The sequence below is a fragment of the Equus quagga genome, chromosome 3 (assembly GCF_021613505.1).
Source record: "Equus quagga isolate Etosha38 chromosome 3, UCLA_HA_Equagga_1.0, whole genome shotgun sequence".
Classification (NCBI taxonomy): domain Eukaryota; kingdom Metazoa; phylum Chordata; class Mammalia; order Perissodactyla; family Equidae; genus Equus; species Equus quagga.
Window position 1 is genome coordinate 93660722 of NC_060269.1, and position 24198 is coordinate 93684919.

Sequence of the window (24198 nt, forward strand, 5' to 3'; positions counted from 1 at the left end):
GAACATCTACTTGAGCATTTGCATTAGCAGTATTAATCAACCTGAGAATCAGAAAAAAAAGGTGCAAACATAATATTTGCCTTTGGCACAAGGACAAGTAACTGGTGCAGTCGGGCTCTACAAGAATAGCTCTTTAGCAGTCTGTAATGCTTGGTCTGCCTCTGCTACACTGTGGTTCACATATTGCTTCCCCGTTTGTCCACAAATTTATATCTGATTGAAAAGATAAGAGGAAAGAGAAGCAATAAAAAATGAATATATGATTTAGTCACATATACTTTACTTCTGTCCAAGTTTAGAACTGTGAGAACAAGCAAATAGCTCATCCCGATTGGGGCACTATCATTAAGAGATTCTAATAAGATTACTCATATTGTTTAACTGGGTTCAGAGAGTTAATTTAAAATATATCAATCAAGGAGAGTGCCAGTTGATAAGACTTTCCACCCCTTTTTGTAAATAGCTTTAACAGTTCTAGAAACTTCTAAATGTTAATTTGATAGGGAAGGACAGTTAATTATAACTTAAAATAGCTGGAGGGCTGGCCTGGTGGCATAGTGGTTAAGTCTGCGCACTCCACTTTGGTGGCCCAGGGTTTGCTCATTCAGATCCCAGGCGCGGACCTACGCACCACTTGGCAAGCCATGCTGTGGTAGGCACCCCAATATAAAGTCGAGGAAGATGGGCACAGATGTTAGCTCAGGGCCAGTCTTCCTCAGCAAAAAGAGGAGAATTGGTGGTGGATGTTAGCTCAGGGCTAATCTTCCTCAAAAAAAAAAGAAAGAAAGAGGGGCTAGTGCAGTGGCACAGGGGTTAAGTTCGCACGTTCCGCTTCGGTGGCCCAGGGTTTGCCAGTTCGGATCCCGGGTGCAGACATGGCATGGCTTGGCAAGCTATGCTGTGGTAGGCATCCCACATATGAAATAGAGGAAGATGGGCACAGATGTTAGCTCAGGACCAGTGTTCCTCAGCAAAAAGAGGAGGATTGGCAGCAGATGTTAGCTCAGGGCTCATCTTGCTCAAAAAAGAAAAAAAAAGGAAAAAATAGTTGGAGACACAGGAAGCACAGATACTGTATTCACATTAATTCATATGTGTAATTCTATCTTATTAAACAATTTCTACAAAATCTCAAGTTTCTAATTAGGATTTGTGGTGTAGATAAAGGCAATTTGGTAGCTGGGTTCTTTTGACTAAAGACACCATCATCTAGCACAGTTGCTAGTCCCTCACCATCCAGCGCCTCACAGCCAACCTTAAGATCTTGCGTGTCAGTGCAGAGGTACTTGCAGCAGGATTTGCGAGTCCTGCCTATAAGGCTTTGTGGGTTTCACTGCTGTGCACTTTATTAAAACTACTCCACCCTCCAAACCTAACTAACAAGTTGTTGCTCACGACGTGGGGAATATTTGGTGAGGGTGGTAATTTAATAAAGTACATGATTAAATGCAACATGATTTTACATTGTAAACGTCTTAAAAACTCAGGGTTTCAGCTACGTATCTTTTTCCTGAAACAAAATTTCTGCGTAACCCTTGTCCTCCCAGTTTTCCAATAATCTGCTTTATTAGGGACAATGATTAATAAAAGTTTTGAGCAAGAAGCCATTTAAAAACAATATAAAGTGTTCCTCAAGTCCTCTTTTTTCTCTCTTCTGTTTTTTTTCTTTTACATTTTCCACACATCAGATACTTGTCTTAGTTTCTGTTCTAGGCTTCTATGCAGATATTCCATATTAATGGCACTTGTTTGTTAAAATGGAGCAGCTTTAGGCACAATCGTCAGTTACTTCTGGCTCTGCTCTGTAGAGAAAGGCCTAAGGACTCAATCTCTGCGCTCTCCAGATAAGAACTTTCTAATTCTTGACAAGAACTAGATTGATTTATTTTTTTAACATGGTGGAAATTAGAACAGACCTTAAAAAATCCACAAATCCAACTGGTGTTATGTACAAATAAGCTTAGTTTTAGATGCTGGGTGCTGGAATGAGTCTGGGATATGCACAGGAAAGTGACATTCTGTTATAAAAACCACGACGCTGCTTTCCAGTCCCTTTTCAGTGGCTACACAACTGGAAAGGGGCCACGTGCTCTCCCTGGATTTCTGTACGGTGATGTCGGTGGCTGAAACCCTGGCTTAGAGCTTGCAGTTTAGCTCCCTTTTCTCCCGTGTGGAAGAGACATCAGGTCACTACCCTGTGGAGAGATTTCCTTTTTCTATTTGGTTTATTTAAAAATCACTTATTCTGATTGACCTGTAAGAATGAATGATATAAAGAGCTATACAAATAAATTTTTTCAAATTGATAAAACTATTCATACTTTTTTGAAACAGGAGTTAACACGAAGAGTCTGTCAGAAGTATCTACTGTTTCGAAGGAAATGGAGCAGCACCAAATGGGTCTAATTCGACTGACTGGGACTGTTGGGACTGATGTGAAGTGGTGCTTTGCACCACAAGTTCTGTAAAGGGCACGGCACCAAAATCATCCATTTTCAACGCATCTGCACTGTGGAATGACCCATGTAGTGAATTCGGTCTTGGCCGCCCAGGCAGGACGGGATTGTGTTCAGCACGGATGTCGCTCAGGCCCTGATGTGAAGGGTGCCACGGCAGGTCCGGAGGATGGAAGGGCTTGGCACCGAAGGGGTCCAACAGACTCTCCTCGGGTTGCAGGACATTCCCTCTGTCCTTCCCGTCAGTCAGGGCAACACTGATGTTCTCCTTGGAGTCTGAGATGGTTAAAAATTCATTGCTGCTTTGAGAGTCTCGGCGGCCCACTTTTTTGTGCCTGCGAGCCCGCTCTGGAGTGCGGTAGGTGGGCTTCACAGTCTTCTTTGTGCTAGTTGGCGTGCCATGATGCCGCTTCCCATTACTTTTGGACATATCCTGCTTGGTGCGCCTTTGGCGAGAAGACAGTTTCTGTAAGCTACGCTGTTTAACTTTTTGCTGCTGACTCCCAGTGATTTCCTCAAAGGGCACAAGTCCAAAAAGGTCCTCGTTGCTGCCACTTTTACTTGTTGATGTGGCAAAGGGCTGAAATGGAGTAGAGCCAAATATATCTACGCTTTTGGGACAACCAGGGAGAGTATGTGCTTCGGGCCCCACTACACGGCAGTCTTGTATATTCACCTTCTTGCTAAAGGGTGCCTTTGTGAATACATCAAATTCTTCTTGCTCTGGTCCCACAGTAGGAAAATGGATCTGCTGAGAGAGATTCTTTTCATTCTCTCCTTGTTGGGACTGTTGAGCACGCACTGCAAAGAAGGGGACAGCGCCAAATACATCAAACTCCTGTTTGGGAGTCTCCAGTGCAATATCAGAAGGCAGCTGGGTTGGGGTGAGGAGTGTTATATTGGGTTCTTGGATGGGTCCACTGCCAGGTTTGTCTCTGCAGACAGGGCTCACGTTACTGTACTTTGCTTTGGCCTGCTCATAATCAGAATCGGAGCTGTGTTTCTCCTCCTCTTCCTCATCTTCAGAATCCATGAGGAGAGGCCTGTGACCCAGATTTTCCGGTTCGGTATCGTCATCATTAAAATCTCCTTGCTCTCCCTGAAGAACTTCTTCATCCTCTTGCTCTTCCTCTTCACTGCTCTTGGGAGAAGGGGGATCAGATTCAAAATCACTTTCAGATTCGTCGTTCCCCTTTTGCACTTGACCCTGTACTGATGAATTCTCTGAGGCTTTCTTTCCAGTCCGGTGGTCTTTAGATACTGGACTGACTTTTCTATTCTTGATAGGGCTTGCAGTGCTGTTTTCTTGATTTATGGATGAATGTTCAATTTGCTTTTCAGGGGAACCTGAAGATTCAAAGAAAAATTATTATAGCTTTCCAATGCACTTCAAAAACCATTTGCACTAAACAACATGTACCAACACAAAGCATTACCAATCCCTCATACGAGCCCCCTTAGAGGAAGAAATAATGTCAATTCTTTGTCATTAGGCTTAGGAAATGCATTTGTCCTCAACTAGATGGCTACGTCCTTTAGTGCAGACAGATTTGTCTCCATACCCTACACAGCACCTTCTCATCTTAGGCCCTCACTGACAGCTAGGTTTTATTTACAGAACCCAAAACAGGACTCTGAATATAGTACACGAGCAAATTTTCTTCTTCCACCTTCAAAATAAGATTATTCAGCTAGTTGCCCCTACCTTAGATCCCACATTTACCAAACAACCTTCTGCTTATAATTCAACTCTATTATAAAGTTTTCCCATAGAGATCAACAAGCATGAATAGCTTGTCTGCTTAGTTATATGTCTCACTATAATTTTTTTAATTGGCATTCTGGTTTTTTGTCAACTAGAATCTTATAAGTTGGGTTAATATGAGTGCATCCCCATAGCCTCAACAAAGCTAAGGACCACGTCCTGAACTGGGACAGTACCAAGGACATCTGCCTTCTCTAGATAACACATCTTCCTTTAACTATCATAAAACTAGACATTGCATTAAAAGCATTCTACCTTTTAAAAAAATCTTAACTATCAGTATGTTCACTGTGTGATAAGTAATAAAATTGCATCGAACAAATATAATGCTTTACAATTTCACTGAATGGTATGTAAGAAAGAAAGATAGTATATTAGTTTACATGGAAATATACTGCCCTCCCAATACACTGGTATATTAAATTGACTTTCCAGAGGTAGGGATCAATTTGAATGGATCCAACCACATATCCATTGATTCCTTCCCTTTCTTTGACTAAGATCAAAGAGTTTCAAAACAATTAGCTAGAGTTGGAAGTGTAGTCTGTGGTCATGAAAACTAATTAGCTTATGATGGAAGGACCATTCGGGTCTTGTTATTAACATGGTGGTCCCTATGGCATATGACACCTCTGAGTTATTTCTTTTCCTTTCAAAGTCAGCACTGTTGTCTTCCCACCTCTCTGACTATTCCTTCTTGGTCCTATTTTTAGAGACTTCTCTTTCCTAACATCTCCTTAATGTATGTTTCCCAGGCTTCTATCATTGGCTGTCTTTCTCCCTCTGCATGTCCTCCCCTGGGTCTTAACTTCTTGTGTGTTAACTGCCACATATACCATAATCACTGGATCTCTAATACTTACCATGAATACTTATCTTATTCATCTAACACTTATCATGAATATGTATCCTAGCATTACTTCAAATACAGTAATTTCAAAAGAGATCATCTTTCCTCTTCTGTGCTCCTCACCAGTTCCTTCTAAATTAGTGAACAACACTTCCGTCTACTAGTTCTGCAAAGCAGCAGAAATCTGGAAATCATCTTCCCTCTTCCCACCAGATAGTGTTTTCAAATCTCTTGAATCTGCTCCCTCCTCTCCCTCTGCCAGGTATCTCTTTCATTCCCTCCTTATCTCTCATCTGGCAACTCTTTAGCTTCTAAACTCGCCCGTCAGCCTCCACTCCCATATCCCTCAAACTGCTCCTCTACACGGACACCAGGATGACTCTTCATGTGGCCACTGCTTAAAACCTTTCCCTGGCTCTCTAAAGTCTCAGCCCTTAGCCCAGCACTTCTCTATCTGGATTCTGTCCGACCACATCTTTAGCCTCAGACCCTGATGTTTCCCATGGGTATCCTTCATTATAGCCACACCCAAACTCTCCCTACTCAAACTCAGACACCGAAGAGATTTGCATAAAGTTTTTTTGAGCTATCTTGCTATCCAACCTCTTAATGTTGGCTATCAGAAACAGGAACCTAGTAGATCTGGGTATCAAGGGGCACTGTGCTGTTTTAACATCTCTCTACCATTGTAATACCGGACCTCAGTATGAATCCCACTCCCACCTGACTTGCCTAGCGTACCTGGCTGTATTTCAAGACCCAGCCCATGTCACAGCCCTTCAGAGGCACTCCTCAAAAAATACCCATATTTGCTGGTCCTGATGAATCTAGTACAAGCCTTAACTGTAGCACCTATTGTACTGTATTACAGTTATTTGTTTGTCTGTTTTCCCTACTTGATTATGAGCTCTTAAACACAGGCCTATTTATCATTTACCTCATATATCATTCATCTCTATGCTAGCACTGTGCTCAATCAATATTTGTTGAATGAAACAATCAGCAACTACTCTGAGCTCATAGCTATGGACACGTAAGTATTCAATATACTCAGAATACAATAAAGAAAGTAACAGAAAAATAAACTTTACATTTGAGATGTTTTTGCCTCAGAATTCAGTCACTCACATTGTTTTATTTGATTCAACGAAACATTTTATAGGGCACTTTACTACATGCTGTATACACTGATCATACATTGGTGAATAAACAAACAGTCTCTGCCTTCAGGAGTCTACAATCCAGCGTGGGAGACAGAGAGTGTAAGTAAACTTAAATTGTGACGGGCGCTCTGAAGTAACAGGGCAGGGCGCAAATCCCGGGGCCAGGGGAAGGGGCGCATAAACCTGCTCCGGACAGTCAGCGGAGGCCTCCCGAAGGAGATGACAGTTAAGACTGAGCAGTGAGAAGGAGTCAGCCGTGCAAAGGACAGGCAGAAAGCTGCTCCAAGGAAAGGCTACAGCAATGAGAAGGCCAATTCAAAAGAGGCTGGCATGTGTAAGGGACTGAAAATAGGCCAGTGTGCATGGAGCACAGTGAGCAAGGGGAACACTGTAGCAGATGAAGTAGGAAAGGGGAAAGGACGTGGCTGTGAAGGTCCGTTTAAGGCCATGATAAGGAGTTTGGATTTTGTTCGAAATTCAGTGTGCAGTGGGAGGCCATTACAAGGCTTTATTTAAAATGGATGTCACGGTCAGATTTACATTTCAAAAAGATAACTCACAGCCATGTAGAAAAAGGACTGAAGAGAGGGGTGCAAAAGTGGGGAGAGTAGGGAAGAGGAAACTAGTAATTCAAGTTAGAGATGATGGTGCCCTTGGACGATGGTGGTGGCAGGGTAAATAGAAGTGGAAGAATTGGAGAGAGATTGAAGAGAAAAACTCTAGATGGATGATAGTGCCATTAATACAAACAGTAAAGAGTGAGTTAATAAATTGGGAAGTAGAGGAGATGAACACAAATTTGGTTTGGGACACAACGCTTGAGGTATCTGTGAGACATTAAGTGCAAGCAGGTATCTGTGGCTTGAACACAATGTTTGGGTTTTGGCTGGAGAAAACAGATTTGGAGTCATCACCACGCAGAGGGTATGTAGAAAGTCCAAGTCTGAAGGAAATCACCTGGAAGAGAGTACAGAAGAAGAAAAGGGGATCCAACACTGAGCCCTCATGTATAAAACATTCAGAAGTCAGCAGAGGAACGTGCAAAGCAAACTGGAAACTGCTACAGAAGGCGACCAGAACCAGGCGAGTGCAATGTCACAGAAGCCAGCAGAGGAGAGTGTTCCCCAGGGAGGGAGGAGAACCTAGTGGGTGACGCAAAGAGGGCCAATGAGCTGAGGACAGAAAAAGGCCACTGGCTCTGGTCAGCTCATGTAGTTTGTTGGCAACCCTGAAGTGAGGAGTGGGAAATCTATGGGGCTGAGTGGAGAGGGGGAGCGAATACATGGAGACTTCCATCAGGTCATACTTTAATACAAATATAATCTTCATCCATTATTCATCTGCCAGTTCCTTCAAACCAGCCAAGAGCTACGTGCAGGATCTTTACAAATTTATAATAGGCTTATCTTAAATCCTAACAAATTAAAACCAAATCAAATGCAGATTCTCAAGTTTGACTTCTCCATACAGCATACTTCTGATATGAAAAATAAAGATTACTTTTAGATTAGCCGTAGAAGTTATTTTAATGAATTTTTATTCAAAATCAAAAAATGTAATGGCTGAGACATGCAATCATCCTTCACTTTGGGATATTTCCCCTAAGATATATTTTAACTTATTACACCCTCAAACTACTTATCACCCACAGAGAGCCACACTGTGCACCCCTCACGCCTGCTCACAGACACCTCAGGAACATCCCATACATTTCCCAAAGCGTATTCTGCAGAACACTATTCCCGTAACAAGAACCAGACAGTTCTGTGGTCTTGGGCAACTGAGTTTATGCAATGCTGCACCATGCAGTGTGCCTCCACCCCTACTCCCCGGGAAGAGGCTCATTGTATTAAGGTGCTGACAAGTTCTACCCCAAAGAATCTGTTTAATCTTAGGAAACCTAGGATTTCCAAAATTTGCTTCACTACACACACTTTTATTTACATGGAACACGAAATAATCTTTGTAAACAATTTTGCAAAAGGCACTTTGGGAAAATGCTGCTCTCCAACTTCCCCGGGAAAATTTCCATTTCTAGGGCACACAGTTTTGTTGCTAAAGGTCTTCTGGAACATTTAACATAGTACAGAGTCCTTCCATTGACTTTCTTTTTGTTGTTGTTATATTTTAATCCCAGCCTTCCAAATTAACCCTTTCCTTTACCCAACTGGCCAACATTGCTTTCCAAAACACATTTATCACTTTCTTCTTCTCATTCTGTCTGTCCTTCATCAGCTTCTTAAAGTTGTATTAATAGACATATATATTTGTTATCAAGTGCTATAGAGATATATTTTGTTAATTATCATTGTGGATCTAAATTTGTGGGGTTTTTTCACTTACCATTTTTAATGTGTCTTTACAAGTATCAAGATAGTCCATTATTAATTCTGATAGAAACACAATACAACATTGTATATATAGCATTTAACTATTTACCTATAGAACCTCTAGGTTGTTTCCAGTTTTTCACATTTTAAATAGAACCATGATCATGTACTTTTTCGTTGAGGGGAAAAAAGAACAGAAAACTCTCCTTTTTAAATATTAATTTCACTTTACCAATTTACTATTATTCCCTCCTTTTGCATAATTAATACACTGCTAGTAAAGTTAACCCAGTAACAATCTCTGACAAGATCATAGCTAAATACTACTCTCTTCCTTCATAAATATGAGGGAATATATATTATCATATGAGCAAATAATATAATAGCAGATTCTACTTCACAGGATTGTTGTAAACGATGGACCTAAAATAGTGCCTGACACATAAGAAGCACTCGATGGTTAACTATCATCACCATCTCCAGGGCAAGGCCAAAGGCAGTTATGTCATACATCATACTCCAACCTTCTAGCAACTTTTCTGTACTCAATGGTTGAATGTGAATCTAAAGGAGAGGAATGAGTAGGGAGGAGGGTGCGATTCCATGGCTAATCCAAGGATAGTTCAGGTCCATTTTAGAACTGGCCAGGAATAAGTAGGCAAACAAATGTATATGCACACACGACAAGGGTACATTTTAGATCCTGGAAACTATATCTCTGATTTTTAAATAGCTATAGTTGAGAGCACAGTATAAGAAATTGCAAAGGACTAGTTTCAAAAAGAGCAAGAGAAGACACACAATGATCTATGCCATCTTTGTGGGTGCAGATTACATCCCTGAAAAGTATGGGCAACTGGGGAAATTTTCTGTTGGTATAGACAGATTGGTTATTTCTTATTGTCTCCCCTTCATAAAACTAAAACAAGCAATCAAAAAAATTTATCCAAATTCCTTTTTTCTCCCATATTCTCATAACCCATCCTGACACTGTTTAAATGTTTCTCTATTTCTTCATCTTTCCACTCCTTCACAAACTGTTATAGAGTCAAGGACAGCAGTGAGCCTCGACAACAGCATACTAAGAGCAACTTAAATGTTAAGCACCATTAAGCACCATTTAAGTATATGCAGTCATCTCTTCCAGCACCTCCTGGTTAAGTTCCAAGCTGCCAGTGACAACAATCCTAAATAAGGTTTCACTTTCTGTAGTAACAGCTATCTACTTAATCGTCCTCTCTTCACTGTGAAACTATAGAAATGAGAAAGAAATGGGAATTATACAAAAATAAAAACTATTTCACTATATTCTAAGGCTTTTAGTCCTGTTCCATAGACACAAAAGATTGTCAAAATAAGTACTACAAGTTATGAAGTTGGTTACCAACTGTGCAATGGATAGTACTTTAAAATGTGACTTCATAGCTAGAGTGCCATCAAATTTATAATCTATTTCTTTGCCTAAATATATTCGTGTAATAAGAAAAAAAAGAGAGAATTCAGATATTCCTGTCGTTTGCTCCTGGTCAGGCCAGATTGTTTCTTCAAGCTGTTTAGAGTAAATATTACACAATTGATCCACTATAAAATTTAAATCAGGATTATTTCACTGCTTAAGTTAATTTCCCCAAAGTATAGCTTAAATACGTTGCTTTATAATTCAATATATCCTAAATCCTACTAATCCCTATATTTACTGAGATTTGTATTATTAACATAAAAATGGCTGTTTTTTAAGTAGGTGGAATGGGAGCTATTATATTTAGAATAAGTGATAGGAACATGTATTTAAAGCATAAACAAGTGTCTAGAATGTGCCCAGGATCAAATCTCAGTTAGATCTTTTCTCAATTAATTTTAGTAAAACATTGTAAAATTTCATATATTAAGCAATTTCTATTTCTGGCTCTAAGTAAGGCCTTCTTCTTTCCTTAAATTAAATGCAGTAGAATGATATTTTGATGGCTTCCAGTCAGGATATTCTTTATTTCTGTTTGTGCCTTGGAACTACAACCTGTAAAAATTTCAGCTTTTTGAGTAATCCTCATCTTTTGAGGTTGGGTTTGATGGCTGAAAACAGCCAAAATCCAATCAGAGCCAAATCCTGAGAATGAGATGAGTGAAAGAGATAGACAATGCAGACTTGGGTAAATTATTAAGAACAGCAATGATGGGTTATGAAGTCTGAAATTCTCTTGTGTGGCATGTAAACTGTCTCTCAGGGAAAAGTTAGAGCAATGGAAGTCACTAAAGTATCAAGAGAACTAGTACTTATTTACACACATAAATTCTGCTGACTAAAGTTATTCTCACCACTTTACGGCTTAATATACCTCATATGCAGAATTTCAAAACAGTAGTTCACAGCGAACTAAAGAAGGGTTCAATTATTCAGTACCGTCAGTAAAATAACAAGCATTTACTAAATAAGTGAAACACCAAATTAACCATTTGGTAGCTGTCTACATAAAAGTATACAGCATACCTCCCTCCCTTCAGCAGAGGCTACTAAATGAAAGTGTCCCTTGATGACCAGTGTTCTCATTTGGAGTCATGCAGTACTTAGTGTCTCACTTTCCTCATCTGTGAAGTAGGGATAGCAATAGTATCTACCTCAAACAGGAGTGGCAGGGATTAAGGTGAGAACACAAGGAAGGTGCTTACAAGGCTGTTAGCTGGCATGTTGTGGGTACTTAGTAAAAGGGTACATTATTATTACTAATGCATTAGAGTATCATTTCATGATTATTTATGGAGTACCTATTATATAATTCTAATGGTACTAAAAGATGAATCCTAGGGGACAGTAACTAATATTGTCAATTGCACAAATGCAGTGCTAACGGTTTTTCATACATTATCTCCTAATTCCCCACCACTAGACTCCCACAAGAACATTAAGGTGAAAATGCTCTGTAAGGTTTGCTACGATCTTTCCTCTTCAATGTTATTAATCACATCTTCAAAAATGTTCCCCTTGCTTTCCATGTCAGATCACTGTCATGACTTCCTACCACTTCAAAGATGCGTTGTTACCCCCCAACGCTCACTCTTTGGCTTTCTCTTTTCTCTTCCATTTCTTTCTTTTGGTGAACTTAATCCTGTTTTATAGCTTCAAGCATATCTTGAAAGCAAAAAACAAGAAGGCATTTTTTAGAGATACAGTCCAATCTTTTTATACATAAAGAATTTGAAATTAGGGAATAGTTGAATGCCTTGCCCAAGTTTAAGGCCATACATCAAGGCCATAGTGATTTCTCTGCTGATGACACTAGTTTAAAACTGTCATCTGTAAATTCTCTCACTAAACTACCCATAGAATATCATCACCAGAAACATTCAATATAGCTTATCATCAACCCCCTACAAAATACCACCACAGACTTGTCTTGCATTTCTTCTGTATCCTCTTTACAAAGCTATGCCTGAAAGGTTAAAAAAAAAAAAATACTAATAGAATGAGCACTGTATTGTTTTTATTTCAACAAATAGTGTTTTTCTGAACTGGTACAATAAATACCTTGGGTTGAGTATTCTAAAGTCTTATAGTCTTGTGTTGAGTATTATATAGTAGGGTTAAGTTCTAGAAATACTATAAGGCTTTATGAACAAATGAAAGAATACTCAGCTGTATAAAATCCACAGAAGATAAACATCCAAAACAGTCTCAATTTCCTCACCTATAAAATAAGGACAATAATGGAACTTACCTGATAGTGCTGAACATTAAATAATATTCACTTTATTTAGTGAAAGCTCATTAAATATTAGGGTGTGTGTGTGAGAAAGAGAGAGAGAAGGAATATATTCAATATATAGAGAGAGAAAGAATATATTAGAATATATATTAGATTACCAAAGTATACTTTGATAATGAATTCATTCATCAAGATATTACATGGCATACAAAGATGAATAAGACAATTCCTGAATTGACTTCAAGAAGCTTATCATTCACTTTAACAATTGTGAAACCCATGTACTAATCCTGCTTCTAGTGATCTGGAAAATGACTGACCAAGGTAGAAATAATTGATAGGTTCTAAAGCACAAGCTTACCAAACCAAATGAATATAAAAACATGAATCAGCCAAATGAATAGAAGAACATAAATCTGTCCATTCCATGCTTGAGTTTTCATAAAAGGAAATTTCTAGATGTTAATATTTCAAAGATATCACAGTCTTGCACACTCCAAAAGAGGATTCCAAATTCAAAAGCTAAAATTTGTAGTCAATTTCCAGACATTTATTATGCTTTTAAACAAATACTTCATGAAAAGAAGGAAACCCTGGTTAATGCCACACTATTTTAAATAAATATTATAATTGATGTATTCTTAAATCACATAAATGAACCTTCATAAACTACATCAAAAAATTCAAAATATTTAGAAAATGTTAAAAAAAAGTAGGGCAAGGGGCATGTTTGCATCATACTATTCATGTCACCAGTCTTCAAATCAGGTTTCCATCTTTTAGAGGACAGTTCTTTTAGTTATAAAACAGGTGGTACATTTTTAATCATATAAGAAGCTTCCAGTTTCAAGGAAATTTTGATGTTCTTTTCTTCGCTGTCAGATTATAGAGGATGAATGGCTTGAAACTGCTATTGTAATTACATGCCTTCTGTTGTCTCATCATTTAGGGTATCAGGGAGGGGCTGTAAGACTTTGGAGCTCACTTTGAATTGGTAGCATACTGCCTGCCATCATTTCCCAGCAATTTACCATGCCAGGCCCAAGGATTAGTGGATTAGAAGGTTTTATCAAAATCTGTACTATTTCTCTGAAGACAAGCCAAGTGACAAGCCCTGAATATAAGAAAAGAATCATACTAGTTGTGAACAGTATTTCCCAGCCAGATTAAAAATGCTGTAAAACTGACATTTCTATTATGTTACTCATATTATTGTAGATTTTTATTAAAAACAGGCCACTTAACACGTTTATTTGTTTTGTTATTATTTACCCAACAGAGTTTAGAATCAGAAGTGGATTCCTACTATTAAACTATCTGACTTCAAGCAAGTCACTGACCCTCTCTGAGACTCAGTTTCTAGTATATGTCTATAGTAGAATTCAACAAATGGTAACCATTACTGCTGACATCCTGGAATAGAAAAATTCTTGATGTTCAAGTATTATATACAAGGTATAAAGGTATAAACACTATACCTCACCATGGCTTATATAATGATCCAGCATTTAGACTGATAATCTGTAATAGTTTATGTTCCAACAAATATTTCCTATATTTAATGTGACCTTTCCCAACCCTAAACCCAGTTTAACTTCCTATTAGGTAATGAGACCCATGAGGTGGTTTGGGGTTTGGAAGAGTAGGGTAAATTCACCAAATCTAATTAAAAATAAAATGCAATACAAGAAATATAAAACTTCAGTGACCTAATTAATATGGGCTATATGTCAACAAAATTCTTCAAATACTATACATTTCAGAAGTAGTGAGCATTTATTAAAATTAGGTAGCCCACACTATAATTCACAGAGCCACACATCCTATGTTGGTACACAGACTAAGTGTAAAAAGATGCCTTGGGGAGAAGGAAGGCTGTGTGGGTTTCAGGACAGGAAATGAATATATGCTTTTAATATGACTTCTATGTATATACTGTAGTGAATACTGGCAGTTAATGCTTTAGTAAAAATAGAAATGGCACTACTAAAACAGTTCTCAGTATTGAAAAGCTTCACAGACAGGTTCTATCTACATTTTAAAGATTTCATGCAGTAGTTAAGAGAATACTAGCTTATTATTACTGGAACTTCATACTGCCACTAGCTGGATAGCAGTTGCAAAACTTAACACTAAGATTTTAGAACTTAGTAGTAAGTAGTAAAAATATTATTTAATAACACTACCAACAACAGCCACAATAGCAACCAACATTGAGGATGTGTGTGCTTTGTATAATATTCTCTAATTCAATCCTTTCAAGAATCTCATCAAGTAGCCAATATAATCCTCAATTTAAGATAAAGAAACTCTCCAAGAAATTAGGTAACACCCAATATCACATGGTTAATCTGTGATAGAACTAAGATTTACACCCAGGGCCTATAATTCCAAAGTCAATGTTCTTTATGATATACCACACTACTAATCTCAGTTTAGTAACCTGACATAAAAGGTAAATATAATTCCATGATTATTAAAATATATACTTATGGAATAAGATATTAGCTTTACATACAGCACCAAACAGATTCTTGAGATGATTGTTTTTTGCATAAATGGATAATTACAAAATTTAATTTTGCCCATAAAGAAATGTTTAAAAATAAGAAGAGGAAAAGCTAGATTTGATTCATTTTAAGACACAATCTACCAAAATGTTATCTTCAGTTAAGCTTCCTAAAAGTCTGAAAGTGAGATCATAAGCTAAGGCACCAAATAAATCAGAAAGGCGCATCTATGTGAAGAAACTAAGGTAGGCCAGCTGACCGTACCAATCTGGAGTACATGTAGCTGGTAAAGAGATTGAAGCAGTACCTCAAAAATTCACAAGGAAAATTATGTCCAAAATAGAATTATTTACCCAGCCAAATTATCAATCAAGTGTCAGTTTAGGAAAAAAAGATATTTTTAGGCAGCAAAGTTTACAACTTTTCCTCCCATGCATATTTTCTCAAGAAACTATTAGAGAAGTTGCTCTACTAACAAACCAAGAAAGAGGAAGAGAAGAGATCCAGGAATTCCCAGGGAGACTAATGGGTGGAAAAAAATACTAGGAGGATAAGTGTGTGGCAGGCACAGAAAGCAACTAATTCCAACTGCAGAGCTCCATGAGAGATGTAACCAAGTAAAAATGAAAAGGATAGCCACCTTAAAACGGGAGGAAATCTACACTTCTAAAAAGAGATGAATCAATGGCAGGGTACATAAAAAACTAAGGGAAGAAAAACATAGCTATTTTTATAAACATAATTATAATTAACTCCAGGAAAAATAAAGCCTTACAGAAGAAAGGAAATGTAATCACAGTATTCTGGACCTCAGTTGTGACAACTATTTACATATTCAAAAAAATATACACATTGAACGATGACAACCAACAACTGTGTCAAAACTGTACTGGCAGGATGGGGGAAGGACACGTGTATGATTGCTTGTGTCTATGTGAGAGGCCTAATGTGTAACGAACCTAAATCCTCATTTTCCACAATAGGAAGTCCATGGATATTATGTAAAATTGAAGGAAAAAAAAGTAAGAAATAGCAGAATACGCATGACATATTAAAATGCCAGAGGAAACAAGCTACCTCCGAGTAGTCTGAACAGGGAGGGAGCAAGCAGAGAAGTGATTTTTTTCATTATAAATCTGTTAAATCCAACTTTTTCAAGTACATACATATATTATTTTAATTACAAAATTAGCATAAAAATAAGTTTGTAAAATTATGAAAACCAAAGAAAAAAACTAATCGATTACCATTTCAAGGTTAAGATTAAAAGTTTTAACAGAAACTTTTTCTTTCAAAATAAAGAGTATAATTCCTAATAAAACCAGTGTAAGGGACACTAGATTCAGGACAGTGGGCCACCTTCTTAAACATACTTTACCAGGAGACTTAAAATTTGCTAAATTCTTACAGCATTCTGCCTCACAATTGAATTCATTTTATTCTCAAGTAGCATTTTCCATATGGTTTACCTAAAATGAAATTAATTGTCAACTCTCAGATTCAACTAAGATGGATTATCACATATACGTATCACTCTGTATTGTACACACATACACACTTAGAAGTAGTTTCTTCCCTGTCTTCCATCCTAGTCCTGCAAATCTCCAGATGCTCACGATGCTAGGTGGAGTATATTTTCGTTGGATACAATTCTTTTTTATTTTCCAATTTCTTCCTAAAGCTTATGGAGAACTTAATTTTTGTCTCAGTAGATTCACTTATTTTACTATTAGAGGAAAATGAATACCCCCAAATATTTTATTTTTACCAAAAAATTATACATAACCAAGTATTTCTAAGCATAATGAATAGATCAGTGGCAAAAAGTTATTTTTAAATTTTTTATTTTAATTATGTATTTGGATTCTGATAAATATAAATTAACGATGCCAACAGAGCAAAGTGACGACCTCTTCTTCTCCATCTGGATGCACATTTGTCCTATGACCATTCCCTCCTTTATTCCAGTCTATGAACTCAATTTTTCATAACCAAACCCTTCCAATGTTCATGTTCACACTAAATCTAAAAAGATTTTTTGACAAGGTAGCATTTATATCAGAGGTCACCGTCCTAACACTAAGGATGAATTTTTAAGAATAGTCATAATTTTTTCATGCCTCCAATGAATATTATTAGGTATTTACTGGGTTGGCTACTGGGCAGGATTCAAAGACACATAATTCATGTTTCCAACCCTCAATAAGCTTAAAATCCAATCGAGAAGTTAAATATCCACAGTAAAAAGAAAACCAACATAACAATAGCAGCAATCAAGCTCAAATCTGTGAGCATATTTCTGACTACAAAAATCTTAGGCCTACTGCAAAATAAGGGTGCCCAGGAAAAAGGCAAATCACTGCGGCTGACTCTAGTTCCTGACTCCACCATTCATTCCCCAGGGTTCTTTCAGAAGCTCTTAAAGAACAGAGAAGAAGTTACATAGATAGTGCAAACCTGAAAAGGATTATGCAGCTCCTACAGTAGAAAAAGAGATGGCACTGAACCGCTTTCTGCCACAAATAAATCAGAATGTGAAGTCAATGCTTACTACGTTCTTGAGAGAGTATACAGGCCATTTTGAGATGAAATCATTTCTTTAAAAAGCAGTAACATTTTAAGACCAAGGATACTGGGAGTGTGAAAGAGTACATCTATGCGGATTAAGTAAATAGACACAGTAAACTATCTTCCCAGTTAGTGATGTCGTGTCATTCATGAAAAAGATAATTTGAAGGAAATTATCTTTCCTTCTTTTTTTAAGGAAAAATTGAAGGAAAAAATTTGAAGGAAAAATTTGAAGAAATTATCTACTTCAAATCAAGCAGAAAATGACAAGAATATGGACTGTTTTCAATAAGTGGCAAAGAATAAAACATGGAATGTGAAAGTATGTAGAAACACTCTTTTTTTTTTTTCTGCTTTTTCTCCCCAAATCCCCTCAGTACACAGTTGTATATTTTTTTTTAGTTCTGGGTCCTTCTAGTTGTGGCATGTGGGACGCCACCTCAACATGGCCTAATGAGAGGTGCCATGTCTGCGCCCAGGATCTGAACCAGTGAAACCCTGGGCCGCCGAAGCAGAGTGCATGAACTTAACCACTCAGCCACAGGGCCAGCCCCTAGAAACACTCTTAATTACTGTGCTATATATTTTGGATAACCAAATACGAATGCTGAAAAGCTGTAACATTGTCTCAATGTATTCATCAGAAATCCTGAAGACTTATTTCTTATTGTGGCTTTACATTCATAAGTTTTTCTTTTGTTGTTGTTCCCCCTTGCATATATTTTTTTAAATGACAGTGATGATGTTACATATGTAACTTGCCTGAGTGAGAAACAAAAGGAACAGAACCAGAGAACACAGCTGATAGCTACCTCGACTATATTAAACAAAACCTTTACCTTCCAATGAAGCAAGATTTCTTTCAATAGATTTCTCTTTTCTAAGATTAAACTCATTTTTTCCATTAAGACCATACACACACACAAATCCATTTATACCAAAGGGGGAATCCCAATCCATCCTAGTATCTTCAACAGTGTTAACTGGGTAATTACTTTGAAAATAATACTACAAATATTTTTAAAGGTGAATAATAACAATATTTAAATTATAGATTGAAATCAAAACAAGTATGTAAGAAGAAAAGAGTATGTAATCCCTCACAAAAAGACTGTAACAAATACAAAATCATTAATACTTTTTAAATGCAGCTACAACAGAGTATGTATAAACTACAAAAATAGGATTTTTAAGCAAAAATTAGGGGTAAAAATGTCTTAAATGTATTTTAAATATACAAAAGGGTGAAACGTTTTCATGCACGAATTTTTTTCAACAGTATCGAACAATAAAGGTAAAAAGAAACAGTTATGGTTCAATTATGTAGATCAGCATTTTCTATGCTGGCAAAAGGCACACTTGAACAACCCAATGGAAAGAACAACACTGGGAAGACTAGGATAGCTAAAGGTTAAAATAACTTTCTATTCTCTTTTCTGCAACGAACACCTGATTCTTACTTAGACTTTATATTTACTAAGGGTTTTTGTTGTCGTTGTTGCAGTTCTTGCGTGTACTTTTAATGGTAGTGATGATGTGACGTATGTAACTTGCCTGAGTGAGACATGAAAGGAACAGAACCAAAAGGATCTTCTGGAGGATGGTTATGTGGAGCAGAAAGTGGGTCTACATTCTTATCTGAGGATGCTTTCTCCTCGAGCCTGTCTGCAAAAATAAGATGAAACAAAACAAAAATAAAATGAAAACAAAACGGTCTTTAAATTAAAAACAAAAAGTAGTATACAATATAAATAAAAGTAAAAAGTACACAAAGCAACAGCCTTTTTGAAAAATATTAGATTCAGAGTTCATTTTTGTAAGTATTAGGAGGTAGTCCTGAGTTTAATACGTATTTGTTGCTACAAAAGCAAGCTTAACTCTATAATCCCAGGGCCAGATTTCACTAAATACAATTAACCTAATAAATAACCTAGTTTGGTTTATTTAAATACTAGTTGTCTTCAACTTGTAACATATTGGACCTGAACTTAAACCCAGTTAACTAAACAGAGACATATTTGGCAGACTTTCTCCAAAAACACATATGGAAAAAATACTGCAAATGGTCATTCATGCATAAAGTAGGTAAATCTTATTTCTCAACAGCAATAAAAAGTAATTCACTGTATTTTACGTTATTGTTCATTTCTCTTTTTACTTTGTAATTATTAAACCATTCACATAACATACAAAGATATAAATATTTCTCTACTAAATTAAAAGCCTTAACAGAATTTATTATTTCATCCAACAAATATTTGAGCATCTAGTAAGTGCCAGGCACTGTTCTAAGCAATGGGCATGCAACATGAAACGAAACAAAGACGCTTGCCCTCATGGAGTTTATATGCTGGCATGGAAAAACAAATAATAAGCAGTGAACATAAGGAGAAATATATGCAAATGTTAAAACCAAAGCCATAGAGAAAAACGTAGTGCAGGGTAAAAGGAAAGAAGGCAGTGGGCACAGATTGCAGTAATAAATAGAGTGATTCGAATAGGGACCAGGCGAGAAGAGGCTTCCAGGAGGCAGGAAGTGGACACGGGGGGAAGTACACACCAGGCAGAGAAGAGCTGGAGCCAAGGCTCTAGGGCAGGAGCAGAACCGGAGTGTCTGAAGAGGAGCTGATGTATCCAGATTCCCTAGTAGTGATTATCCTTTCTCTGTTCTTAAACTATGCACATCAGAGGCACTTCATCAGTTGAGAACTTCCGGATTTTTGTAAGATGTCTCTATCCTGATTCTTAGCAATCTAACACATACCATCAGGGACCCATTCTGCCTTTCCAGATATTTTAAGCATTCCCAGGACTACACCTTTCATATTTAAGGAATTCTATGGGTAAATTGTGCTGGTTTCATTTGACTTCTAAAGGATGGCTGGATGAGGAGGAAGAATCCAAATGTAATTAGAATCCTCTAAAAATCACTTGTAACTTCAGAGTGAAGCAAAAACCCCCAAGTTAAAGCAGCACTCTCCTAGGACAGTACTTCTCAAATTTAATGTGCATGCCAATCTCCTGGGGATTTGTTAAAATGAAGATTCTGACTGGATGGTTCTGGGATGGGTCCTGAGATTCTGCACTTCAACAAGCTCCCAGGTGCTGGGATAGTGCTGGTCCAGGGAACACAATCTTGAGATGGCAAGTCTACAATATCCTGAATATAGTTAATTACTGCTATGGACAACTAATTCTTTCAACACCTTTATGATAACAGATACGATTATCAGCTTTTATGGCTAAAACTAACTCTGCAATATCCACATGAAACTTTGGGCTGTTTAAAATTTTACTTAAAATTTTGTTGAAGGATTAATAAATATTTTAAGGCAACACATCTGACAATTGATTTATGCACAAACAGAACTTCCAAAACCTAAGGGCTACTTTTCAAATCTAATACTGCAATGGATAACAACGAAAATTTATTTTGTGTTCTTTTTCAAAATATCAACTGTATACTTAATTCAGGAAATCAGTAACAAATGCTAACTGTACCATGAAAAAAGTTTTTTCATATTTTGCTGTCCAACACCTATTAAAGAGAAGTTAGTCTCACAGCGTCTTTTCAAAAGAATAAGGTTGGAGATTCCTCTTTATAACAAAGGAGCTTTAAGCTATTGTGGTGAGAAGCCACAATCAAACCTTAAACAGAGCCCTAAGATTCACTGAGTCACTGTGGGTACCTGCAGTTACCAATTTTATCAGGCCCTGAATGCATTTATAAAGCAACTGTAAAGCCAGGGACTATTCCTTGTATCAGAGTCCTCCTAGCCCTCCCCAGCCTATCTCCATCTCCCAAATTCTGGTGTACAAAAGAGTGAGGACAAAGGAAAGAGGGAATGGGGAAGGACAAATGGGAGCGACTGTCTCAGAGTGATTGCCTCGGCATATCAATATCCAAGAGCCCTCATTCTCAAAAATCACAACAAGAGTATATGGATACTTAGGTCTAAATTAGGACCAAACTTCCTTCCTAAACAATCCGCATCATAATTGGCAGGATTCCTGTATAAAATGTAGTTACTTGGGCCCCACCACAGACTTAATGAATCAGATTATCTGAGTAGCAGCTTGGGAGTCTACATTTTAACATACTTTCCAGGTTTATAAATCACTGGCAATGATTCCCAGCATATAAAAATGCAAAGTTACCGCTAAGGTTCTTTGAATTCTCATGCACTGATGCATTATCTCCATCATGGTAAATTCATGGAAAATGCAAAAACAGCACCATGTAGTTATGACAAGAACACAAATATTTCATGTAGGGATAAACTAATGTTTTTTATATAGTGGATCCCCATAATTAAAAGCATGAAGACACTGTTCTATGCAAAGTTCACTTCTCTAATTATCTCAAAAGAGAAATCAAAATAAACTTGCTATAAAATGAATCATGTTCTCATTGTTCCACAAAACACAGAATCAATTTTTCCATGGAGGATTTTTCAAAAATCATTTAGATTTCTAAAGTTCACATGATAATCTGGGTCCCAGGGCACAAAATACAAAGCAAATATTAATTTTTTAAATTATCAATCATCTATAAATAAAAACCAACAAAATGGTACGTAGAGTTACTTTTCAAATTCACAGTCACTTCTAAAATATATTTAAGTTCCATTTTCAAATAACTGGTTTTCTTTACTTTAGAGCAAAACTTGAATTTGATTTGTTCAGTAAAAGAAACTTACCTTCTCCTGCCTTCCCAAAAGAACTGGGTTAGTGAATAAAGACAATATCTTTTCAAGAATTTTAATTGATACAGATGGTAAAAATACAGGATTTTAAAAAGCCTAGAATGAAAGTACGTTCCATAATATCATCATAAAAGTAAGAAACTCTAAAGAGTTAATTCAGCTGCTTATATGGATAATGGCTCAAATAGCCAAAAGATTAATATTAAATAAGTTTTAAAAGTACAGTCTTCATCTGATACTTCTGAAACTGTTCTACCATACTTGAAAAGTTCTGTCATTCTGCACTGAAGGAACAGTAACAGATGTGAATTAGCTTAAAATGCTAAGAGTTAATGTTTTACAAGAAACTAATTATATGTACAGATGTTTATTTCACTGTTTGGCTTCATAGTAAAAAAAAAAAACATATTCAGTAGAATTTGCAAAGCAGCCACAGTCTTTAGTTTCTTCTAATTCTTCCTTTTAGTTATTTTGATGTGATTTTACACAGAAACAAACAATAAATCCACCATCAACAAGAAAATAATATTCCATTAAGTATTACTTTTAATTAACATGCAGAGCTGCACAACTATTTGAACAAATGCAATTTAAAAATCTTCCCAAAGCAAACACCTGTATTCTAATTAATGTTTAATGTATTAAATATTATGACAGATTTATAAAGTTTACATACTAATTTGGATGTTTTGTACAAAAGACAATGAAAATACAAGCTTAAACTTTAAGAAATATCATTGAGAACAGCTTCATTAATAATGCTTAATTTTCATTTAACGTTTTGGTTTTAAATAGAAGTAGGTAAAAACTTCTGAACCATAAGTAACATTCAGTTACACTGAAAGCAAAAGCAGGAAGAATCTGGCTTATTTGACATGCTAAATTCCTTGCCAATTGGTATATGAATCAACTGTTTTCTTAAAGATCATTTTAAAAAGTTTTTGTTACCAATGTCATACATTTTGGAATTTTAGTGTCTCAAAATATATTATGATTTTAAAAATACTTTCTGGATAATACACATAAGTAAAATATTTCCTAGACAGCATATCCTTTTTCTTTTAAATAAATAACTATATATCATTTTAAAAATAAAACCTCAAATGGCAATGTATTATTCTGAACAATCATTACACAGGCAATGCCTATGTTTTTAAGGATCCTACATAAAGGTATTTAGTTTCTCACTGGAAAGCATTTCATAAACCAAATATAAATTATTTTAGGAAGGATTTTGGAAAATTGTTGATAAATATCTATACTGAGAAAAAAGGTAAATTTGATATGTCAAACGCATCAATAATTTACTTATTCATTTTGGAAAAAGTTGTTAGGACAGAGGAACCAACCAGTAATGACCAACAATTAATTTTCATTACACTGTTAGTCTTCTACTGAAACTTAAGGTTTTGGAAGAGGTCTTTTGCCTATCAGTGTATCAAGGAGATCAAATATTAGGTACCTATTGCTTGTGAGTGAAAGAGGTGGTAAAGATGACCAATCTTAGAGTCAGGCAAAACTTTAGGATGAAAACTTTCTAAACTATATCCTATACATTATGACTTCTTTGTAAACTTTATTACAGAATTTCACCTTTTTTGAACCCCATTATTATGACTATCAGTTATTAAGGGAAAAACACACATTTTGCCATCTCCTTCCTTACTGTCATATGTCACTTCTGCAGTTGATGTGTTTGCCCACAAAGCCCCTTCTAATTTGTTTTTTAATTGTCAGCTGAGAAACTGATAGTTTAGATATAATTTTTAAATGCTGGTTAAAGGGAAATAACCTCAGAAGTCGAAGCCAAAACACTTATACAGAAGGTGAGGAAAGGGGAGCATTTATGGAGTGCCCAGACTCTTTAAAGACATTATTTCATTTAATTTTCTTGACAAGCCTGTGAGATAAGCATCATTATACCCAGTTTAAAAACAAGGAAGTGAGACAGCAGTTAAGTGACTTTACTGTGATTACAACCCAGTTAAATGGCATTGTCAGGCATCAGAATTCGTATTTTCTTGGTGCTAGGTGCGAATTTAAGTGCATCAGCCTTGTGACAGTGATTTCAATAGCTCAGGGACGATCTAGGCTGTTTCCCAAATGGCTGAGTTGCTCCAAGTCTGACCTTCAGATAAAGTTCTTACTGCAC

The 24198-nt window shown here is 36.6% G+C and overlaps 2 protein-coding genes across 5 annotated transcripts in view; one reads left to right on the forward strand and one right to left on the reverse strand.

Moving 5' to 3' along the window:
• PAQR3 (progestin and adipoQ receptor family member 3) overlaps positions 1–2452 on the forward strand; it is a 37412-nt gene extending 34960 nt beyond the window's left edge. The window contains exon 8 of one of the 2 annotated variants that reach the window (XR_006887928.1): positions 2335–2383. The gene's annotated coding sequence lies outside the window, so the exon portion shown is untranslated. Of the gene's footprint in view, positions 1–2334 lie in introns of both variants that reach the window. The other variant, XM_046656331.1, reaches the window with a different exon arrangement.
• The window catches only part of BMP2K (BMP2 inducible kinase), a 117056-nt gene continuing 95060 nt past the window's right edge, over positions 2203–24198 (reverse strand). For 2 of the 3 annotated variants that reach the window (XM_046656327.1, XM_046656329.1), the window contains exons 15-16: positions 18895–19005; positions 2203–3803 (exon numbers count right to left, since the gene is read on the reverse strand). In XM_046656327.1, the coding sequence (XP_046512283.1) occupies positions 2365–3803; positions 18895–19005 (1550 nt within the window). In that variant the 3' untranslated portion in view covers positions 2203–2364. The remainder of the gene's footprint in view (positions 3804–18894; positions 19006–24198) is intronic. The other variant, XM_046656328.1, reaches the window with a different exon arrangement.